We start from the raw sequence: 11502 nt of genomic DNA on the forward strand, positions 1-11502 counted from the left end.
TAGTTTCAGCTCAGTTTTTGATCAGTTTGAGAACCGTTTATGATCACTTTGGGATCAGTTTTGCATTAGTTTTTGATTAGTTTTTTAGCATCAGCTTGTGATCAATTTGGACTCACATTTGCAGCCATTTGTGATCAGTTTTCATATCAGTCCATGATCAGTTTATGATCAGGTCATGCTTAGTTTTTAATGATTTACAGCTGATTCCATGGACAGCCGCATGTAAACGAATGTCATTGACAGTTTCAGCCATGGTTTATGCTGAGAATATGCTTTACTGTGGTTTTGAAGTCAGAATGGTTGAGAAACATGAGTTATGGATGCATCCAACGGTTTCTAGCAACAGTTTGGGACTGTTTTTCAGTTTTCTATTATGTTTTGTTGGCTGGAAATTTTCAATAAGTTTTGCGCATATGCAATGGTTCGACAATAGTGGCCAATGCTGTGGTCACTACCATGCCAAATTGAAATTCCAGTGCAATATACTTTTGCTTTGGCCCAATGCAGTGCAATCGAGGACGATTGCAAGGTTTTCAAGGGGGAGGTTTGTCACGGGGACATGAAATTTTGAGATGCTTTTAATCTTGCTAGTAACATTTGATTAAGTTATTAATCAAATGTGCAAGGTTGTTTAGCACATGTGATGCACATGGCAGTTATTTCATGGGAATGGGCCAAGGACCCCGAGGATGCAGTGGGTGTTAAAGACAAAAGTTATGTTAAGTTATGCCAACTGGGTTTTGGTGGTCAGTTGGTGCCAGGTTAGACCCTAGAACAATTGTTTGGCCATTAAGTGTCAGTGGTGACACTAGGGACTAACATTAATTAATTAATTAATGCTAGTCTAAGGGTTAACAGAGGTTGAGAACCACTCCAAGTTGCAAATGGCTTAGCTAATTTTATTACAGATGGGCATGTTTAATTTTGGACAGGGTCAAAAGGCTTGGAATAAATTTTCAGAATTAATTAATTTTGAAAAATTAATTTAATGGCTGAAAATGCATTAGGAAGGCTGCCACTTGGCAAAACTTTCTCATGCAACTAGGAAGAAGGCTGTTGGAGGGTGGTGGAAGCTGATTGGCAACCATTCCAAGCTTGGTGGAGGGAGAGGAGGTGATCAGATTTGGCTCTGAGAGCCGACGACGACTGATCGCGTGCTGCGAGAGGACAAGGGGTAGCAGGTTTTCTCTTCCACCTCAAGAGAGGCGGTGGTAGGAGAGGAGGGCTCGCAAGCAAAGCTGGTGTTTTACCCCCCCTTTTGAAGCTGTTGGTGCCATCAGATTTGTCATCAGAGCTACGAATCAAAAGATACATTTCAGCTGATTTTCTCTCTCTCTACAGCATTCTCTCATCTCCTCCAGTCAATGCTCAAGCATTCTTAGTAATTCTCAGCCATTGGTAGCGGAGTACAGCCAAATTTGGTGGACAGCAGAGAGTTTACTGCTGTAAACCCTAAATTACAGCAGTAATTAGGGTTTACTAGCCACCTTGGGACCCGTGCCATCAGTCAAAGGCATTGTATATTGAAATCAGCACCGGAAATTCGTGAAATTGTGAGGATTTCAGATGCCAGCCCATCTATTGTGAATTTGGGGTAGCATTTGACCAGTTGGGGTTTCATTAGAGCAAGTCCTGGGCGAAAATCAAGGGGCAATTTGCCCGAATGCTTTGCTGATTATTGGAACAGCAAGGGACTTTTGAATCAGCCAAGGAGATCGTGAAATCTCGACTTGTAATTTATTCATCAACAATTGAAATTAAAGAAATATCGAAAGGGGCGCCAGTTTTGGGGCCAACAGGGTGTCAACTGTCCAAGTTTATGAAGGTAAAGTGAGCATTTCAGTTTATGTTCATTTGCTAATTGCTATAATTAAGTGCTTAATCAGGTTAAACCACCCTATCCGAGAAGGAAGGCTGGTTTCAAGAGAAATTTCTGAAAATTGTCACAAGAAATGGTTGGAATCAACTGCTGTCCTTGCCATAATAGGCCAACTAGTAGTCACCTACTGCTCCAGGACCTCCAGATGTTGCTGCCTGCTCCTTTAGACCCTCAGGCTGCTGTCACCTGCTGTCAAACAGCCTCCAAAGGCCGTTGCCTGCAGCATGTGGCCTCTTCTTAGTTGGCATCTGGCCCTAAACTGCTCCCTGATGGCTGATCTCTGTCCTGGAGCTGCAGTTCATACTTGAAATGGCTGAGCACAGCCTCTACCAGCCCCTAAACAGCCTCCCTTGGTTTGCATGGGCAACTTATGAGTGAAAATTAATTAATTGCACTTGATCCTGCCCATTATTTGGCCTCAATGCATCCTCATTTAATGTACTAGTTCCTTTGGAACTTAAAGTTGTCTCCTGCATAAATTGGTCTTAGTCTAGCATTAATTAATTAATTACTTAGCCCAAATGTCTCCACAAGACATTTCTTGGGCGTAATTAATGCTCAAGTGCTAAACCTGACAGCAAGCACCTACAAGTACTTGTCCACCATAATTCATTACAACTTTTGCTATTCTCACCCACTGTATGCTTAGAGTTTGAGATTGTCATAGTGCTTAAAGTGACTTGCGTTTCACATGTGCACCTCACATATGCACAACTTAATATTGCCAAAGCTAAGCATTAAAAATACACGTTCTCGTGACACTTGTTGATAAGAAGTCTCATCACGGTGTGCAACATTTAGATCCTTGATTAGTTTCATAGTTGAATTAAGTGGGGTAGCTATTGATCTAACAATGTAAGGAAAGTACCGATTAACCAATTGCAACTTGTACTTTTGCTTTGACACAAAAATGCCATCTAAATGCGAGACAACCTCCATGCGTAGAAAGTATGACAACTAGCCTATTAGTCATCGCATAAGTAGAAGGGAGCTATGCCTTATAGCTTATATACTAAAAGTATGTGAATTGTAATGATCAGGTCATCCACATAAAGCATAATGAAGCAAAACCCCTTTGAATATATCAGAGTGGCTTAAGTCACAACTGCGTGTAGTCGATGGAACTTAGAGTTATTAGAAGTGGGCATGGAGAAGAACTCATTCCTGTAGTAGAGACCATTTGAATGAGCAATGCCACGAGCGATAATCAAACCTGTAGGCTCATCAGTATAGCCCAACAATATCTGTAGTGAAAAAAGATGGCTCATCCTAACTAGCAAAGTTGGCTAACCAAAAGTAGACTTATCCTAGCTTACGCAACATAGTAACTTTGTCAACCATGGCTTAATTTGGGCCTTGGTCAGCATAAAAAAGAACCAAACTAATATTATGAATTTTGACATTAAGAGTTATTACCACAATGGACGGATCTACTTGTAGGTTTTTGTGAGATGAAATTGTTGCAGATGATGATCATATGGTGAGAAGCACCACTATCAATAATCCATTGGACTAGGTGGCCATAGGGGAGCGTGGGGTGGGTCTCAACTGGCTGCTCAAGCAACTCAATAATTTGGACCGAGATGGAAGCCCTTGCACTCTCAACGTAGGTTGGATGGAGCTCTCCTTTGTGACGTGCAACCACCAAGTTCAATTTGCCCCTTGATCCTATTTTAGAATGAGAAATGGACTTAATTATTTAATTAATGGAAGCGATATCTTCATGTTTTATACGTTGTTTGCAGCATTCAACAATGTGAAACTAGCTTTGCACCTTAAATGTCACTTTTGCAGGCCATTGGATTGCAGACATGTATTTTTATATATAATACTTGTTAGAGTGTGAATGGATAGATATGCCACACATTTAGTCAAGGTTGGTTAGAGTAACTAAGGATATTGCATTGGATGCAAGTTTGGGCTGATTCAAGAGCAAGGCATAGGGGAATAATTGGCATGAAGAGAGTGCTAGTTTGTGACAACAATTTACTTGTGAATTGTGCAAGCTTTTAATTATGATTAATAAATACTGAAAGGGGTGCCAACTTGTGGAGCCTATCATGTGTCGTCTACCACACAAGAGTATTCTAGGTCTCTTGTTAAGTGAGTCTTTTGTTTATTTGCTGATTTATTTCATGTGTGCAAGTTAGTTTATATTCATTGCTCTTTAGATTATTTCCGAAGGCTGATTTCAATTTGATGCACATCTGGGCGCAAATTGGGTCAAGAACACTTGCATGCAAGTCTTCAATTGTCTAGTAGCATCAAGTCTCAAATTACCACCTTTGCTATTGCATGCAAATTAGCCCACTTGTAGATCTATATCTCACCTATTTTGTTGTCCTCTGAAAATGTGCAGCAACAACCTTGCTTAATTAGAGAGGCACAAATGCATGGCTTACAATGTTGCCATGCAACCCCTAGTTTTTGCTCATTACACATTGAGAATAGCATATTAGCAATCCACAACATTTGTATATGGCACATACATCAAGCATAAATGAGAGAGATGAAGTAGGAGAGAGAAATTCTTGATTTCTAGCCTTTGAAATTATGGCCAACATCTATGTCATAGCTATGATGATACCAAAAAGGACCAACCGGCAACTTTTCCCATTTTGCCTCTTGATTATAAGCACATTCAGGCACACATTTTGATTGGGTCTTCTTCTCTTGTATGCAAGCTGGTTTGATTGTAGATGAGCAATCTCATTTGGATTTATTGTTCTCTCTCAAATCTCTAGTAAATCGCTAAATTGAACAGGGAGATTTGAAGGCACACTTCTCTAGATAGCTGAGAAACCTTAGTTTTTATAGAAATTCAGAGTTGTACCAGCAAATTAGGGCTGAGAAATTTTAGATTTGCTGAGAGAGAAGAGAGGAGCAGCAAATTAGAGGTAATTCTTTGACTTTACCATAAGGAAAATGTTTGCACAATAGTCGCATTGCTGTTCTAGCACCAAGAAGTGTTGGAGATCAGGTTTCTTGCTATTCCTAATGGCTCAATTGCTCTCTCATAGTCTATCACTCAATTGTCCACCCTTAGATTTGCCCCAAACGTCCCAGAATGGGAGAAAAAGAACCCAACATGGAAGATGCACTTGTAGGCAGCCCAAAATTGACCCAGACTTTCATTTTCATTGGGACCTCCACATGCAAATTCAAGCTGCATAGCCCTTTTGCCTTGCGCTCATTAAAATAACATTAAATGCTACCCATAGTTGTGAGGTATGAAAGGTAATATGGTATGGTACGATAAGATATGATACTAAATGGAATTCTATAAGGTATAGTATGATATTAGTGTGAAAAAGAAAACTTGATTATTTTGGACTATAGATGATAGAACACATGTTTAAAGGCAAATTAGCAATGCCATTAGAGTATATAAGATGAATACATGAGGGTGACAAGTCGAAACGTGTATGGCATATGTTGCATGTGCAATATTTGCTACAACTTACAAGGACATAGACAGGAGTGGATACATCATACATCAATGATCATAAAAAGGGGACAGTTTTTGTACTAAAAGGGTGTGGGAAAGAAGGGTCAGAATTTTCATACTAAATTGTACAAATACATGTGGTACGATACTGTATGGACCATACCATACCATGTATGGATGCAACTATGCCCAAAACTAACCCCAACTGGTCACAAATGGGCACTTCAAAACAGTCAAGCAGTTTGGATTGGACATCATAGTATGGCACCGGATGAATTGTGTTGGACAGGATGGATCAGAGTAGTCCATCTGTCCATCAGATGTGGGCAACTAAGAGCTCAAGTACTATGAAAGACAAATGAAAAACTGCAAAGAACAAGCTCTCATCTGCTCGATCCCACAAAGAACATTGCTTCCGTTATGACAATTCCATTTTCTTTCTTGTATATTTGAAACTTGAGTTGCGTATTGGAACATAACTATGAATCAAGATTCATATTTTCAAATACACCATAAGATTCAATGAGCTAGATTTCTTAGATAAACTAATTTGTTATGTTCCATTTAGGACATGTCATTGACACTACTGCTACTTTTCTTGATGTCTGGTTTCACATCTCATCTATTGGTCACTTAGTATATCAATTCAACTGTGGTTTCAAGTTGCTAACAAGCATATTGGATTCGTTCACAGTAGACAAATAGGATGGTTCACAAAGTGGTTTGTCCCAAATATAGGTGTATGTTTAGTTAAAGACTTCTGCATTAGAAGCAGGAAATCACATTCAGTAATATTAAAGGGCTGTTGATTGGGCACTATTTTGAAGTTTTAAGAGCAAAAACCCTAAATCTGAAGGGCATCAGTCAAGCTAGTTACTAGTGGTAAGTTGACTGACCCAGCACATTTTAATTTTGAACCTCTCTGATTGGCTGGAAATTCCAAGCATATCCTCTAGGCTCTAGCATACTTAGACATTGGATGTACCATTGTTCATCTTGGTTTGGGAAGAAGACATCCTACTTCATAACGACACTTTTCATGCTTCACAGCATCACCAATAATTATTCAGTCTTGCAAGTCCCTTGTGTTACTTAAGCGATTCTTGCTCTTTGAGTGGTGTACTGGAAATTTAGTGGTAAGCATCTAGGATCACATAGTCTAAGAAAACAGTTATCTGGATCACTACCAGAGTGGTTGACTGATGCTGGGACCTGATAGTTCATACACCTGACAGAAGGGTAGTGTAGGAATTAACATGCAAATTTGTCAGGTGTATGGTTGGGGCTCGAGTTTTTGCAAACAGCAATTATGGTCCAGGTAGGAAAAGGAAATTTTTGTATTTCAAAGCTGATGTTTGTTGTTTACCAAGTCAAGACTAGCTTTGAATTAAGTAGTAACAATGCTCATCTTTGTGCTTGAGTAGAGGCCATTCTCAATCTTTCTTATGACAGGCAGGTTCCTATGTTTTACATTTCCCCCATGGCAGAAGAGGTTCTTGTTTACACTAACACTGTGCCAGAATGGCTCTGTGCTGCAAGGCAAGAAAAGGTATTTTTAAACCTCATGTACGAGTTGACCCTGTCTATGTAAAAGTGCTAATGAGGGGTTTTGATAGCTATACGCAGGATTGGATCTGTTCGGCCATGTGGAACTGTTAAAAGAGAAGAGACTCCATCAGATATCTGCTCTCCATTCGCCCAAAACAATGTCAATAATTGTTAATTTCTTGTACTTTCTAAATGTAGCCTGCATTCTTATCAAAATCTTTACGCAAATGTTTCCCTTTTGCAGAAATGTGTGGAAGGAGCCTTGTATTGTATTTGCCTCACACTGGAGCCTTAGAATGGGACCAGTTGTACATTTGCTGCATAAATGGCGGCAGAATCCTTGCTGTCTTCTTATTTTGACAGAGGTTAAATACTGCTACTGTTAAATCTTCACTTTTCAGGTCTTGCTTGTCATCAGAAGTGGGTGAAGCTAGAGGGTAGGAGTGGCAAGGAAAGGATTGGTAGCCAGTTGGGAAGGTGAAGGGCAGTGGATATGAGAGGAAGGGGCAGTGGATAAAGAGAAAGCACGAGTAGCAAAGCTTGGGAGGAAGAGGCTGGAGTGGACTGAGTGGGTAAAAGTAGTAGGACGAGGAAAAGGTCAGTGAAGGGGACACCACACAGCTGAAGAGAAGAATGATTGTTCTTGTTACACTCACATCGTGCGGAACCTTTGATCACGAACTGCTGGAACAGTAAAATACAGATCACGCTGATCAAAACGCAGCAGCTGGAGTGAATTACAGGTCCGGAATAAGTCGCCCAGATGGAAATCAGGTTGATAGGGCTGTAGATCAGGTTGCCAGGTCAGCAAATGATGTCACCTAGCTGATTGAAGTGAAGACCATGTTGATGAGGATGTTGGCAGATGCACCAAGGTTGAATGACACGCAATAGCATCAGTAGATGAAGTGAAGGTAGCAAAAATGCAGTAGTGTGAGCCACGATCAGAGGAGGGCCACAGACAGGTTGGCAGCAGCCTTTGGGGCGGGTGGTGATGGTTGGCACTGGGCAGCAAGGGCAGCACCTCCAGATGTTGGTAGATGAGGGTAGACTGATGATGGTGACAATTGTGGATGCTAAGGGTAGCCAAATGGATATGGCTAAAATGCATTTTTGGGGCTGTTTTAATGAGCCGAAAAGTTTCCAAAAAACAAAAAAGATAAATTAAAGTCAAGTTTTGGTTGCTCAACAAGAGGAGGTTGAGGAGGGAAAGGTGGAGGGAAGAGAGGGATAATAGGGAGGGGGATGGGAAAGAGGAAGAACAGGAGGGCTGAGCAGGGGCCAAAAAGTGAGGTGGTGGTGGTTGCAGCAGTGGTGGGTTAAGTAGGCTGGAAGCCTGGAGTACAGCAGAAAGGGTGATGGCAGCACGTCACTTGTCTATGTTTGCTGCTGTGCTTCTGATGTTCGCATTTTCAAATATTAGGCCTCAAGGCTCTCAAGGTTGTGGAGGATCTGCACTGAATTTGAAAAGAGAGAGAGGGGAACAAGGGGTGTGGGTAGTAGTTTAGGGACTGTTTTTTAATGGCACCTTGATCTTAAAACCATTTGAACAGATTGCATGCTAATGTCTGATAGTTGGCTTTGTTTAGACAGTTGCAGACATTAATTTTGCATTGGCCCCTTTCAAACCCATATCGATGAAACTTCTAGAATATGAGAGTGGGAGAAAACTGAGGTATGCTCAGATAGTCATATGCGAGTTTATTAGTCTGATTGATGATCTGCAGCTAATTTGATAATTTATTGCAGGTCTGAGGAAGTTGCAACCATCATAGAGAAGCTTCAACCTATGTGTTGCTTGGTAAGGGCATCAGAGTGTTTTGCAGGCACTGCACTCTCAGGCAATTGAATTGTGTTACTGGGTATGCCAATGTACATGTGCTACTGGATGTACAGACCTGTGCATTTATGAGATTTACTTTTCCTTTTACAGTTGCCAGAAGTCATGCAAGCTGAGTTCCAACAGTTGTGTACTGAAAGGGCAAGTACAGTGGGTGACTTCAATCAATTCTATAGTGTATGGGATATATTGAATATTTCTAAGCCTCCTTGGGTTGAGGTAGACATGTCAGCAGACCTGGCCTGCCTATTTCGTCCCAAACAACTGGACTCTGAAAGAGCTGCTGATCGTATGACCATGAGCTTACGACGAAAAGGGGGTAGATGGTCACTAGGGCTTCAGCCGTCTTCAGATATTCAGAAAGGCAGTTCCTCACTTTCTGCTAGAGATGATGTTTGCTGGGGATCCATAGATGGGATTAAACTTGTCACGTCCCTGAAGGATGCCGGTCTAGCTTGTGAATTGAGACTTGGAGCAGAAGATGAGGGTTCTGACCGGAGTGCATGTATTATTGTAAAATCTCCCTCATTTGCAAGGGTGGATCTGAAAGAAAATAGTACATTGATTGAGACAAATGACCCATCTGTTCGTCAGATTGTAACTGATGTAGTGAAGAAATTGTTGCAGTTTATGTAGTTACAGCAGCTTTGTTTCCACTCATATAAATAAAATGCATATCTTATGTGTGTCTCCTATGTGTGCCATAATCACAGCAGGAGGTTTTCAGTCCATGGGATACAAGCTCCAGCTACGGAAAATGCAGAGAATTGGATAATTTATTTTCTTGGTTGACAGAAGTTACTGAATCTTAACCGAGAAGAGGAAACTTTTTGTGCATGCTGATGTGGCCTCTTTGCATTAAAAACATGCTTTTTGGCAAAACAGAGTCATAGCATCAACAACAGATGAGCTAGAGGGAAGGCAAATAACTGACCCTTCTGAGTAGGTGGCATGGTCTAGTAGATTGTTTCGCAGCAGGCAAAAATCTTCGTAATACAAGCTTCTTGCTGCATTGTAGTTTGCATCTGTTTGGCACCTCACTGCCATGAGCGAGGGCCATGGTTGAGATCCTGTGACACGTTGCAAGTCATCTGTTGGTTCTCTGAAAGTTCTGTTACATCAAGGGCCTCTAAAGGTTTAGGCTTTTGCCATGGACGGCTCCACAACCATTTGCTCAAACCCCTCTGACTTAAGTCCTTTGCAGCAGAGGGCTGGCATACCCTATGATATTATGTGACTTCTCTGGTAGAATCCGTGTGCGCCTTGAGAAGTTATTCATTTAAGGACCATTAGGATAAAAATGTTGAGGATGACAGGGGAGGGGGACTGCTTAAATGGAAGCAAGGAAGAAGGGGAAAGAAAATGATAAGCAGTTGCAAGGTGATACTCTCCTAAGAACAAGGCAGAGCAAAAGGCACTGCTAAGTATCCAAACTTTGTATGGCAGTTCAGAGGATGCATTTCTCATTGCAGTGCACGTGCCTTCCAAAAAAACAACATTGAGCGCTTCTTGTGTGCCCATGGTCCATCTCAATCATCAGTTCTCATGTAAGAGGTTGACTACAGAAAGAGACGTAGCAGGAAAGAAATGCTGAACACCACATTGATATTACAAGCATTGGAGGTGGTAACTAGTGTTCCATCATGCTGGAATGGGACTCTTCAGGACTTGCACATCAAGCAATTGAGCTTGAGGCATAGAATGATTATGGCTCAAATAGGTAGGCTCTCTTCCAAGGATGACAATACGTGAGCCGATTAACTTTGAAATGCATTATCTTTGACTATGGCCCAAGCCTCAAATAGGGAGGTTCTTTCAAGGGTTACAATATGTGACCTGATAATGAAATGGGTAATCTTTGTCTCTGGTGAAATTGTGTCTAAATCCCATTCATGTTCAGCATTTGACTCTCTGTAGGAACTCTTAATGCAAAAGAAGGTAGCAACAGAACTCCTGGGATTTGGACCATCAACAAGAAGCTTATGGTGTGTGCCCTCTCAAATTTATGGTGTGTTTCCAAATGGAGTAGCTAGGCCCTCTTAGGATGTTACCTATAATAATAACATTATAAAATTTAGGGTACAATAAAACATCTCAAGATGAGTCTTATCTGGTTATGTAATTATGTGAATAAGCTAAACTTGCAATAATGTGAATGCTAAAAGTAACCATATTATTTGAAGGGTTACTGGAATGAGACATCTCTGGCAGCCCATAACAAGCCATTTAACTACCTTAGAAATGTTAATGAGTGAGTGAACTCTAGGGTGAGGGCTATTCATAAAGCAAGGGTGAACTCAATTAGTTGGTGCCAAATCCGAATATAGATAGTTTATCCAACCTTCAATTGTAGGATGCACCCAAGATTTAAGGGGTTTATTTGGTCTCTAAATTGAAAATCATAAGGGCAAGGAATGATGCCAACAATCATTACAAGAGACCATTATTTTTTTGGTTTCCAGGTGGTCCCAAGTGGGATGCTATCTTGACATAGGTGATGTGTTATAGTTGGATCCCTATGACTTATTATAAGGGGCAGACCCACTTTAGTAATTGCTACATAGGTTTTGTACTTTTGCCTTTTGATTTTTACTTGCTCTCCTTTGTGTGTGAGAGTACTTCCAATTGTATATAGGTAGGAAAAAACCCTTAGATCTCTTGTTTGGGCATTTAAGACTTATTAGGATACTCACTAGTAAGAGCCTCTAGGGTATCTTTCTCAAGGACTTGCACTAGGAAGACCTTGCTCTTCCATGAACTCCACAAAAGATTCTAGAAGGCATCTCT

At 40.9% G+C, this 11502-nt stretch overlaps 1 protein-coding gene across 3 annotated transcripts in view; it reads left to right on the forward strand.

Annotated features, from left to right (window-relative positions):
• LOC148033432 (integrator complex subunit) overlaps positions 1-10551 on the forward strand; it is a 34481-nt gene extending 23930 nt beyond the window's left edge. The window contains exons 5-10 of one of the 3 annotated variants that reach the window (XM_087681355.1): positions 6780-6876; positions 6944-7035; positions 7120-7240; positions 8465-8550; positions 8625-8676; positions 8809-10548. In XM_087681355.1, coding sequence (XP_087537481.1) covers positions 6780-6876; positions 6944-7035; positions 7120-7240; positions 8465-8550; positions 8625-8676; positions 8809-9351 — 991 coding nt within the window. In that variant the 3' untranslated portion in view covers positions 9352-10548. Of the gene's footprint in view, positions 1-6779; positions 6877-6943; positions 7241-8464; positions 8551-8624; positions 8677-8808 lie in introns of all 3 variants that reach the window. The other 2 variants (XM_087681356.1, XM_087681354.1) reach the window with 2 other exon arrangements.
• The last annotated feature ends 951 nt before the right edge of the window (positions 10552-11502 follow it).

The sequence above is a fragment of the Lygodium microphyllum genome, chromosome 7 (assembly GCF_053477565.2).
Source record: "Lygodium microphyllum isolate KBCC chromosome 7, Lygodium_microphyllum_v1.1.10, whole genome shotgun sequence".
NCBI classification, from domain to species: Eukaryota; Viridiplantae; Streptophyta; class Polypodiopsida; order Schizaeales; family Lygodiaceae; genus Lygodium; species Lygodium microphyllum.